This window comes from Narcine bancroftii, chromosome 1 (genome assembly GCF_036971445.1).
Source record: "Narcine bancroftii isolate sNarBan1 chromosome 1, sNarBan1.hap1, whole genome shotgun sequence".
Classification (NCBI taxonomy): Eukaryota; Metazoa; Chordata; class Chondrichthyes; order Torpediniformes; family Narcinidae; genus Narcine; species Narcine bancroftii.
Window position 1 is genome coordinate 265,555,481 of NC_091469.1, and position 12,042 is coordinate 265,567,522.

A 12,042-nucleotide genomic window follows, 5' to 3' on the forward strand; every position below is an offset into this window, starting at 1 on the left:
GCAACATGAGGAGAAAAAAAAAGGAATACAAAATGTCTATCTCACAAATCACAGGGAACTGGGCGCAAGGGAGTCTTTTTCCAACGTCTTTCGTAGGTTAATTAAATATTTAAAATCAGAAACGATTAAATATGATACAAAGCCCACAAAGAATTGCTGGAGGAACTCAGCAGGCCAGAGGACATCTGTGGGTTGAAATGGTCAGTCAATAGTCTGCACCCTTTCTCAAAAGTGAAGGGATCTTACGTGTATGAAGTGGGGGGGGGGGGGGGGGGGAACAAACGAGGAATGTGGAGTTAAATAAGGTTTGAAATAAATGTGAACTTGAGATGCGTTTACCAGATGACCAGACGAAGATACAAGAATTATAGATTAACATTTTGCATTAAATCAACAAATTACTGATGATGAGTTCCAAAACACTTAAAAACATGGACCAAATGCATTTTCAAAATTAAAAGAAAACTCCCAATGGATTTTGTAACACAGATCGTACGTGGGCCGCATCTGTAGTTAGTCGCATTGAGTGGGCACCGTTTTAGTTTGGTTGACGTAATTTACTTTTCATTTCTTCGAAATATGAACACCAGACTCCTTAAGAATACGCAAAATCCAATATAAGATGCTTTAAAGATTACTTACTACATGGACACGTATAAAATATACAAATCAACTCAACGTAAAAACAGTTGATCAAGATCAAGCAGTACCAGTATGCACATTACTGTAAATTGGATAAGAATGGATTGGTGGACGGAACATTTTAAGTTTCAATATGATGCCAACAACTGTAGGCTTTTGGGGACGTCACTGGTTTTCAGCGGTGGCTGTGAAATGTTAACAACGGATACATTTTATTAGTTCTAAACTGTAGACATGGATTTACTGGCACCGTGACAACCATTATGTAAGCGATCGTTAGAACAGCTTGCAGCACTTCACATTGCAATTGAGAGAGCCGTCATGATGAAATCGTTTACGCAAACTATTGGCAGCTTTCTGCAAATAGAATATTCCCCAATCCTGCCATCGAAAGGCAGACCCTTCCTTTTGTCTTTAAAAAAAATGTTTCACTTCATTTCTCATTTGCAACATAACTTTAACGACACGTGCGGCTTGAGTTTTTAAATAAACAGAATTATTCTTGATCTGTTTTGAAATCGAACGAGAAAGTGAGATATTTTTCATGTATTGAAACATTGTTGCGATTTTCTCCTGACCTGTGCATTGGTATGGGTTTAGATTACTTTTTCTTTGCAACGTTCAGAAATTATGTGGGCATGTCAAACGTTTTTTGAGAATTCCGTAACTTTAAACTTGACATTAGCTAAGCTAACGTTTCTGCACAGTTCCGAGGCAATGCCGCACTATCCGGGGTAGATTTGGCAGATGGAGTTAAAATAGTCCATGGCATTATTCCTGACCATCTTTACAGCAGATTTACCAGGTCACGTTGTGGGTAAATTGGCCACGACCCAAGGACAACATTTTCAAAGGTTTCATCAAATGCGAGGGATGATAAATCAATGAAAGTTGGTTCTTTCTTTCTTGCGTTAAAACCACAATCAACTATTGGCCACTTAAAACTTGGAGGAAATTTGCATCTTCAAAACACAGACAACCCAGGTCTTGAGACGGGGGGTGGGGGAATCTAATTGCAGCTTTATTTAAATTGCTTTCCGTGCCCGCGGCGGGGTCGCTGGGCTCCGAGCCAATCGCGCGCTCACAGTCAATTCCGGGGTCCTGCTCCGCCGAACGCCAGGCGGCTTTGCTTTGGGGGAGCGGGCAGTTGGTCGGCGTGCGCGGCCTGCTGGAGGTTTCCATTCCAGCCGGCCGCGAGGAGGGTTCGTTGGGCGGGAGCGAGCGAGCGCCTGACGCACGCGCTGAGCGGCAGCTCGAGCGAAAGGCTCGCGTGTGGTGGTGGTGGTGCTGCGCGGTGACAGGGCTTCGCGGAGCCGGAGAGTGGGGAAGGGTTTGGGGGGGGGGGGGGGAGAGGAGGAGGAGGCGAGCTCGACCTCCGCGTTTCATGTGCCCGCCCGCCAGTGTGTTTCCTGTTATTCTCCGGACGAATGACTCGATTTGCTCTGGCGGAGTGACCGAGTGAAGGGGGGAGGGTGGGTGGGGACAGAGGAAGAGAAGGCGGGGTGGGGGCGTTGATTTTTTTTTGAGGGGGGGAGGAGACGGTCAAACCTCCCCAAGTGCGTAACAACACACGAAAGGACGAAGTAGGGGGAAAGCCCTCAAACATGGCGATGAGGGACGAGGGGGATTGGGCAACGCGCAGTGCCAGCAGCGCCAAGTGCCAGGAGGAGAGCGGCCGGAACGGCTATGTGAAGAGCTGCGTCACCCCGCTGAAGCAGGACCGGGGGCTCTCCGCCTGCCGCTGGTGCAGCTTGGAGCGGCTCGGCTTGGGGCGCCCCAAACTTCCAAGCCTTCAGGTCGTGGGCGGCTGCGGCGCCTTCACCGTCCTCGCGCTGTCCATCGTGGCCAGGCGATGGCTGGACGAAGAGTTCCTCCCCTCCTCGTTGCAGACTTTCCTGTCGGCGTGGGCCGTCCTCTTCCAGTCCCTGAGCCCCCTCTTCAGCATTTGCTGTGCCTTCTTCTGGTTGACCTTTTATTTAAGGAAGAGCAAAAGGGAGAGCAGCACCGCTTGGCTTCTGTCGTTGCCACCATGTTGTTACCTTGGAGACTTTTTGGTGGTGCAAGTTTTACTCGGGGAGGACCAACGGTTCCTTTGCAGGTTGCTGGCCCCGGCTGCGGTCCTGGGATGTGTAGGATTGTTGACATTACTCTCCACTTTGAAAGTGAAACAGAGCGTCCTGATCTTGCTGTTCTCCAGCGTGGTCAGGTTGGCATCCATCACCAGTTTGATCGCCCTTCCACCAGCCCTGCGACCCCTCCTGGCCTGTGGGGTTGGGATGGCGGGTGCTGTCGTGGCTGTGTATTTTGATTACTTGTTTCCCAGGGAAGCCCGTCGCAAGATCGCGCCAGAAGAAAAAATACCTGTGATCAAACCCCGCAGGAGGTCGAGTTGTGTTTCTTTGGGAGAAACCTCAACCAGCTATTATGGGGGCAGCAAGATGCCCAGGAGGACGTCTTTGCCTTGCATATCGCGAGAGCAGGTAACATTTGCAGAAATCAACTTGTTTAAAGACCTATATAATGTAACTTTGGGGAAAAAAAACCCCAAATATTGGTGCAGTGTTTTAATCACATGATAAACAATGGCAATTTGAGATCGCGCTGTCGCCAAGATGTCCTTTTAGCTCCTTTATCTTGCTAACACATTTGATATCAGTACGTTATGATTGCGTCTTAATGTATCAACTTCTGAAACATTAACGTTTTTTCACTCTCCTAGGAACATCGTTTTCAGTGGCGGGATTTTTTTCCCCAAAAGCGCGATTTCGGTTAGATTGAAAACGCTAAAAATTTTATGGTTATTTATGAATTATGCAAAGATAATGAACTTTTCTGACACAGCTCCTGAACTTGAATGCGTCTTACTTTAAAAGGATCCAGACGTTTTGCACAAGATACTTGCAGTTTATTGTGAAACGCAACCACTACGATTCAGCAAAAAAAAACTTGTTTGTATTCCTTTTGCAAATGAACATTGCCTAATTTATGAGAATTGCCTGATTTGTGTGTGTGTGTGAAAGGTGTATTTTTCCCTTAAGAGAGCGAGTGACTGTAATGTATGGTTACAATGGTGCAAGTGTGAGCATAGCACATTGGGTATATCTTGTGGCTCCAAATTTACATTTTAGAATGGTGGAAAAATGCTGGGCTTTTGGGACCAAATCAGTTGAAGGAAAGATTGAGATATTGGAAGATATGAATGATTTTTAGAGACTGATGAATTGTAATTTTATAGACCGAGGGAAACTGACGAGTAATTGATTTGATTACTGTTTGGGCTTTGAAACAGACATTTAAAGCATTTAGAACCATAGAACACTATAGTACAGAAACCAGCCTCTTCAGCCCTTCTAGTTTGTGCTGAACTTTTTTTTTTGCCTAGTCCATAGCCCTCCATACCTCTCCCATCCTTGTAGCTATCCAAATTCTTCTTAAATGTTAAAATTGAGCCTGCATTTACCATCTGGCTGCTTGTTTCACACTCCCACCACTGTCTGAAGAAATTCACCCTTTCACTCTTAACCCATGTTGTCAGGTTTGTATCTCACCTCCCCTCAGTGGAAAAAAGCCTATTTACATTTAGTCTCTCTAACCCCCTCATAATTTTAACTACCTCTATCAATCTCTCCTCATTCTTCTACACTCCATGGAATTAAGTCCTAACCTGTTTAACCTTTCCCTGTAACTCTGTTCCTAAAGTCTGGACATCCAAGTAAATTTTCTCTGCACTCTTTATCTTATTGATTTCTTTCCTGTAGTTAGGTGCTCAAAACTGCACACAACTCTGGACTCGTAACAATACTATGAGTTTGGTCTCAAAACTTTACCTTAACATCCCAACTCCTTTACTCAATACTTTGATGTATGAAGGACAGTGTACCTGAAGCTCTCTTTACAACCCAATCCACCCATGACTCCACTTTCAAGGAATTATGTATCTGTATTCCCACATTCCTCTGTCTATCACACTCCTCAGTGCCCTATTAATCACCGTTTATGTAATATATTTTCTACTTTTACAACTAGTATTTTGTCCACCTATTTCAAATCTCATTGCTTCTCAATACCTTTGATCAAGTTGATCAGATATGACTGTAACAAATCTATGATGTCTTGCTTGATTAACCTTGTTTTTCTTTCTACATTTATGTCCCCAGAATTTTTTTTCAGTATTTTCCTTGAGAAATATTGGGCCAATTAGCCTCCAGTTATTTATCATGTTCCTTTTCAAAAAAAGTCAGAACTGTCACATTACCTAAATTCCTGAAGTCTGGTTCCTGTTGAAAGAATAACTTTGTGAGGTTCATTAAATTTCCTTCCTAGTTTCTAATAAAATCTTGGGAACATTTTTATTCTGAGCTGGTGATTTAACCACTTTTGGTTCCTGTTGAAAGAATAACTTTGTGAGGTTCATTAAATTTCCTTCCTAATTTCTAATAAAATCTTGGGAACATTTTTATTTTGAGCTGGTGATTTAACCACTTATTGGTGCTAGTCACTTGAAATTATTTGAAAAATTAAGTTTCCTCTATGTATCTTCAATATTCCTTTAAGCCTTGATTCAATTTGGAACTTAAATTTAGTTAAGAATAATAAAGATAAAACAAACTGAGTTATCATTGCCTTCATTAAGCTCTTACCTGAAAATTATGTTCCGTACCATTCCTTGTCTTATCTGGGTTGTTTCCATACTTCTCTTTGTATCCTCTTTTCATCAACTTTATTGCCATGACTCCATGTATTTATGTATCAACAATTATATGCTATAAGGGTACCTGTTCTTTACTTTCAACTTTTGTTTAGCTTGTTGTGCCTTCATTGTATTTCTTAAATTTTGTTCTTTTGAGTTCAGTTTTGTTTCTGACCTGCTTTTGAAACTGCTGACAGGTTCCCTTCTCCCTGCCAAGTTGGGCTAAGCCTATTCTCGACAGGACTATTATATCACCATTTGAATATTGGTGCGTGATAGTTTGATGTGCAGATTGGATAACAGAATCTGAATCCGAATCTATTGTCATGATCATGCGTCACGAAATTCATTGTTTTGCAGCAGCATTACAGGAGTAAAAATTGCTAATGATTACATTTTTTTAAAAAATAGTGGAAAAGAAAACAAAAAGTGAGGTAATGTCTGTGGTTCATTGTCCATTCAGAAATCGGATGGAGGGGAAGAAGCTGTTTTTGTATTGTTGGGTATTCATCTTCAGGCTCATGTCCCTCCTTCCTGATTGTAGCAGTAAGAAGAGGCCATGACTCGTGTGGTGAGGGTCCTTGATAATAATGGTTGCTTCCTAGAGACATGACCTCTTGTAGACATACTTAATGGAGTGAAGACTAATGCCTGTTGTAGCCTCTCTACCCTTTTCCTGTCCTGTGCATTGGCACCTCCATACCAGATAGTGATGTAACCAGTTAGTATGCTCTCCATGGTACACCTGTAGAAATTTGCAAGTCTTTGGTGAAATACCAAATCTCTTCAAACTCCTCACTAAGTATAGCCACTGGTGAGCTTTCTTCATGATTGCATTGACATGAAGGCCCCAGGATAGGTTTTCAGACATGCTGACACCCAGAATTTGTAAGATATTTACCCTTTCCACTGCTGACCTCCTTGATGAGGACTGGTTGATGTTCTCCTGGTTTCCCCTTCCAGAAGTCCACGATCAGTTCATTAATTTTGCTAATGTTGAGTGCAAGATTGTTATTGTGACACCACTCAACTTGCTGATCTCTCTCATTCCTGTACGCTTCCTCATTGCCATCTGTGATTCTGCTGGCAACCATGATGATGATCATTGGGAAATTTGTAGATGGCTTTTGAATTGTGCTGAGTCATGATGTAGAGAGGGAGAAGAGCAGTGGGGTAAGCATGCATCTTTGAGGTGCACTCATGTTGATCTTCAGTGAGGAGGAGACATTGTTACGGATTCATGCTGACTGCGGTCTTCAGATGAGAAAGTCACGGATCCAGTTCCATAGAGAGGTGCAGAGTGTAAGGTAAAACATCATGAGATGGGAATGTGTAGGGAGTTACCCTGTACAGGGCAGTAACAAGAAGGGGAGGTGTCCTTGTACTCCTGTTAGGTAAAACATCATGAGATGGGAATGTACAGGGCTGTAACAAGATGTAAATGCATCCTTGTACTTACAAGATAAGAGAGACATTGATGGATTGAGAGGCAGGAAGCTAGCAGGGAAAGGATAGCAACAGTTTTAGTCATTGGACAAGTAATGATATGATGATGTTCTAAGCATGTATCCAAGGGTATAAAAAATCACCATTTTGCTGATAACGGCAGAATGCATTCTCCGACTAACATGTTTAGTCGCAAGTGTTACAATCCGGTAATAAAGAACAAAGAACCCTGATTTCGACTCAGCCTGGTGTTTGTCTCACTCATTCATGAACAAAGCAGACCTAACAAGAGGCCCAGGTTTTGAAGCTTGCTGACCAGTACTGAGGGTATGATGGTGTTGAAAGCTGAGCAGTAATAGATGATAAGCAGCCTGATGTATGTGTTGCTGTTGTCGAGGTGATCTAGGGCTGTGTGGAGAGTCAGTGAAATTGTATCCACCGAGGAGCGATTGTGATAGTAGAGGATTTGCAGTGAGTCTTGGGTACAAGTTAATTCTGACCATGACCAACTTCTCAAATGATTTCATCACAATAGATATGAATACTACTGAGTGATAGTCATTGAGGCAGCTCACTTTACTTTTCTTGGGCACTGGATTGATTGATACCCTTTTGAAGTAGGTGGGAACCTCTGACTCCAGCAATGGGTCATTGAAAATGTTTGTGAACTCTTCAGCTCGTTTGTTGGCACAATTTTTCAGTACCGTTTATTCATACAATATCACCATGCCAGTTGCCCAGGAGTCTAAAACCCTTTTTCGTGGCACATCTTTTTCTTGGTTTCCCACCTTTATAATCACTGGTGCTTAGGACTTGTTAAAAAAAGTGTGAAGATTGCTTGTAATGACAATTGACTTTTCGTCCTTGACCCTGCACTCTTCATCTGAAGGTTTTGGTATTGCTCTGTGACCCTTGGAGCAAAAAGCATCAAATCTACCTGGAATTGCCTCAGTAGCCCAGAATGTCATGTCCCTAATTGAAGCTCTGTCCTTTCTGCCCTAATGCGTAGCTGTAAATTCCTGGCCTGGCTGTATTTCCTTAATTCCTCCAGCAAAATTCAGAGGTGTATATCTGTTAGATAGCACATGCCCTTGGAGGATTTCTGCATCATATGCCTGGATCTTTCAGACTGCATTAGAGAACAAAATGATATCTGCCTAATTGTTACAGGATTATGACTTCTTCTCAGTGCTGCAGTGGGAAGATTTCGTCATACAGCACCCAATTTTGCCTGCTCCACTGAACTCCCTCATTTTTGAGTTCAGTTTCCAGCTTTGCTTTAAGTTCTTTGCTCTGTGCAGCCTCAATCTACAGAAGTCTTGGTGAGAGTTGTCAGGACTTGAATTGGAGTGTTTTGTTGACATTGTCTTGATTTTGTGCATATGCAATGATTGTTAATGGATTTATTGTGTGAGGTTTTGCTCTGGAATAAAATCAGCAACGATATCAATACAATCAATACATTTTAGTAAGTTATCGTGCCATTTGACATAAATATGAGTTATTGTTGTTTGATTCTGTTAATATTTATGGTCATCCTTTCTCACTTTAAATGATTTTCCTCTCTTACCCCCTTTTTCCATTTAATATTTTCCAAATGTATTCATATGACAATTGGCTTTGTTCATCCCACTTCCATTTGTCCTTGACATTTGAGTGTTCAGCTGCAACATTTTTGCTAAATTAAAAAAAAACTTTGAGGTTCATCTCCAGTCAGCTTTTCAGTTGGCTTTCTCTCCCTCACTCAGCATATTTTTCCTTTTACCTGTTTACACATTTGGATTTTTCACAAAGTTATGACTTAAAAAAAAAATTGAAAGTTTGCATACATGTGTATATATATAATCTGTATACATCCATCATTTTAATACAAGTTATTACTGACAAAAACCAAAATGTACCCCCTCCCCTTAAAACTAAACCCTCTCTAATCCCAAACCCCAAAAATCAAACATTTCTTATACATATTATAACATAATAACATACTAAAGAAAAGATAGGAATAAGGATGAAGAGAATAATATCAGTATTGGATTGCAGGAGGACAAGTCAAAAAGTACAAAGAACTTGACTATCAAGTATCATCTATTATACCTGGTGAGGTCACAAGGGATGGCAAGGAAAAACTAACCCCTATTACCCATCTTGTGTGTGTGTCTGTGTGTGTATATGTAAGGACATTAACTGACCCTGTTCATAACAGTCTTCTGTTATCTTAATTCCTTTATCACATCACATTTTCAAGAGCTTATTATCTTGAGAAAGGGGTTTTAAATTATTTTGAAATAGAGGGGTGTGTGCTCATATAGCTCCCTTTGTTCCAATTTCTGTATCTTACCCCATATATCTATTAAATGTTTCAATAATGGTATATCTTTAATCCCGGGCAATAATCTTGCATTCCTTTTATAAAGAAAGGTCTTAGTTGATTCCTCTCCAATTTTCTCCATTTCTATATTAATCTATGATGGCGTAATTCCCTCCTCAAAATAGATGCACTAAAATGCATTTGAGCTGATCTGTAGTAATTATAAAAATTGTGCAGTTGTAATTCCCCTAATTCATATTTCCATGTTAATTTCTGTGTAGATACTCTGGACATCTTGCCCTTCCATTAAAAAATTCCGAATCCATTTATTTCATTCTTTACCAATTTGGTACCCCAAATTTTTTTAATGTTTGGAGGAGACATTGATAGTAAGAGTTAATTGTATAAAGATTAATATTTTTCTAAGAATTCAAAGTTATGGGTATCATCATCCATTTCCTAAAATTCTCTTTGACCTTACGAAGTATAGGTAGGTAATTCAATTTGCATGAATTCTTTAAGTTATTATCTATTCTAATCCCCAAATATTTACTCCCATTTTGTTTGGCCATCTGAATTTGCTGGCAAGTCATATAATCCTCTTTTGAAAATGGTATAACTTCACTTTTGACCCATTTTATCTTATAATCCAGGTCTCGCCTATACTCTTGCAGTTGGAAATGGAATTGTCTCAGAGAAGATTTGGGTTTGATCAAATATCATCTGCAAATAAACTTATTTTGTGTTCCTCATGACCGACTCTGAATCCCTTAATAAACACATCCCATCTCATCATCTCTGCAAGAGGTTCAATGGCCAATACAAATAACAGTGGTGATAGGGACAACCCTGTCTGCTAGGTCTCTGTAAATTAAAAGAAGTTGAAATTTGTCCAGTAGTTATCACTTTTGAATTTGGATTAACACAAAATGTTTTAATCCAATTTACAAAGGACTGTCCCAAACCAAATTTATCCAATACCTTAAAAAGGAAATCCCATTCTAGTCTATCAAAAGCCTTTTCTGCATCCAAAGCTACCGCAACAGGTGTGACTGTTAAAGTTTGATATCTCAGGTTATAGTTTTCAGCTAAGGTTTGGCTTCCAACTAGTTTGCAGTTGTTTTTATGGAGATATGTGAAAGCAGACTGCTTGATTGTATATTGCACACAATCTGCAGACATTGTTATTTGACTGCTGATGTGTATTTCTGGATTCTCTTTTTGTGGATAAATAAATTCTTAGCTTCTTGGCCTCAGTTTAACAGTTTGAGAAAGTAACTTTCAATGTAGAAGATTTGATTACAAATGTGTTCTGGTTGTTAAATTCACTCTAGAACTGAAATTATTTTACGACTTCTTAATATTAAATAGAAGAATGAAAATGGGCATTTATCTGCTAGAGCTACAAATGTGGCTTTTGTAGCCTGTCTGTAAAAGCTGCTATCATTGGTTGACGTAAGGTTTTTCAGGTTTGGTGTCTTAAAGCATATCTGAAATGCTAATTGGATCAAATTTAGTTAAGCAATGGGACTGAAACAATATGCTGATGAAATCGTGCTACTCATTGAATTGTATCATTGGTTCCACTGTCTTAGTGTTTTGTCATGTTAAATTTTTATTCCATTTTATTCCTGCTTGAATTTTATTCCTGCTTGACTGATAATCAAGACAATTTGGCAGTGAATTTAAAACAAGATTGAACTTTGGTGTGTGTGTGTGTTTGCATCTTTTAGAAGCAGGAGGACCAGATTGTGACTCCCTCAGCTGGTTAATTGCCACTGCTTTTCTTTCAATAATTTTGTGATGCAGTGAAGGCCTGAGAAGAATAAAATCAAAGTGAGCCCAGTGTCTCAATATTCTCACAATACTTTGTCACTTCTCAATTGATCATTGTTCATTTTGGTGGAGTATCCAGATATTGCAGAAGGAGCCAAACCATTATTCAGACATTCAAATGCATTTTATCAAATCATGAAGGCAATATATATTTTGTTTTTAAATTGTTTGGTTGCCATCTGCTCTAGTGCAAATACCTGAACTCTTGTGAAGCCAGCTTCTCTTATGCATGGTGCCTTTGTTTTTGAATTTCTTGTTTTTACAACAAGAACTAAAAAAGCAATTACATTGAGTACTCTTGAAAGTAGAAATAAATCTTCTTTTATTTTTCATCCATTCTGGAGAACTGTTTTGTCCATGGCATTAAATTTAAATGTTGACATACAGCACAGTAATAGGCCATTTCGGCCACAAGTCTGTGCTGCCCAATTTATACCCAATTAACCCACACCCCTGGTATGTTTTTGAATGGTGGGAGGAAAGCTGAGCCCCCAGGGAAAACCCACGCAGACACTGGAAGATCGTACAAACTCCTCACTGACAGCGTGGGATTTGAACCCCCAGCCCTGATTGCTGGTGCTATAAAGGCATTACGCTAACCACCTGTCTCGCATATTTCTTGGTTGTCCCTCATTACTCTTTTATTAGATGGTTTGCTTGGTAATTTTAAAGAACATTTGAGAGTCAAATAGGACACATTGGATAGGATGTATATATTTCTTTCCCTAAAGAAGATCAATATTCTAAGTTGGTCTGACAACAGTCAAAAGATTCCATACTCTCTAACATTTGTACTCTCTTTTCATTTGGCAAGTGTTCCAAATGCTTTCACCACTTTGTCTATCTGTGTTGTCACTTTCAAGGAAATATGCATCTGTTCCCCTTGATCTGTCAATTCCATAAGACTCTCCAGGGCCATGCTATTTACTGTGCAATTCCTTCCTTGGTTTGACATACCAAAGAGCAACAACTCATACTTGTCAAATTCCATTTGCCACTCCTTGGCCCACCTTCCAATCTGATTGAAATCCTGTGGAAAAAGCCTTATTTACATACTCTTTCATCAATTTTGGCTGATCTGATTGATCACTTGTTGGATTCTCGTATGAATTTTCAAATT

The 12,042-nt window shown here is 40.2% G+C and overlaps 1 protein-coding gene across 3 annotated transcripts in view; it reads left to right on the plus strand.

Annotated features, from left to right (window-relative positions):
* Nucleotides 1-2,157: 2,157 nt before the first annotated feature.
* Nucleotides 2,158-12,042, plus strand: part of pde3b (phosphodiesterase 3B) — a 151,695-nt gene continuing 141,810 nt past the window's right edge. For 2 of the 3 annotated variants that reach the window (XM_069897623.1, XM_069897630.1), the window contains exon 1: nt 2,158-3,122. In XM_069897623.1, coding sequence (XP_069753724.1) covers nt 2,247-3,122 — 876 coding nt within the window. In that variant the 5' untranslated portion in view covers nt 2,158-2,246. The remainder of the gene's footprint in view (nt 3,123-12,042) is intronic. The other variant, XM_069897645.1, reaches the window with a different exon arrangement.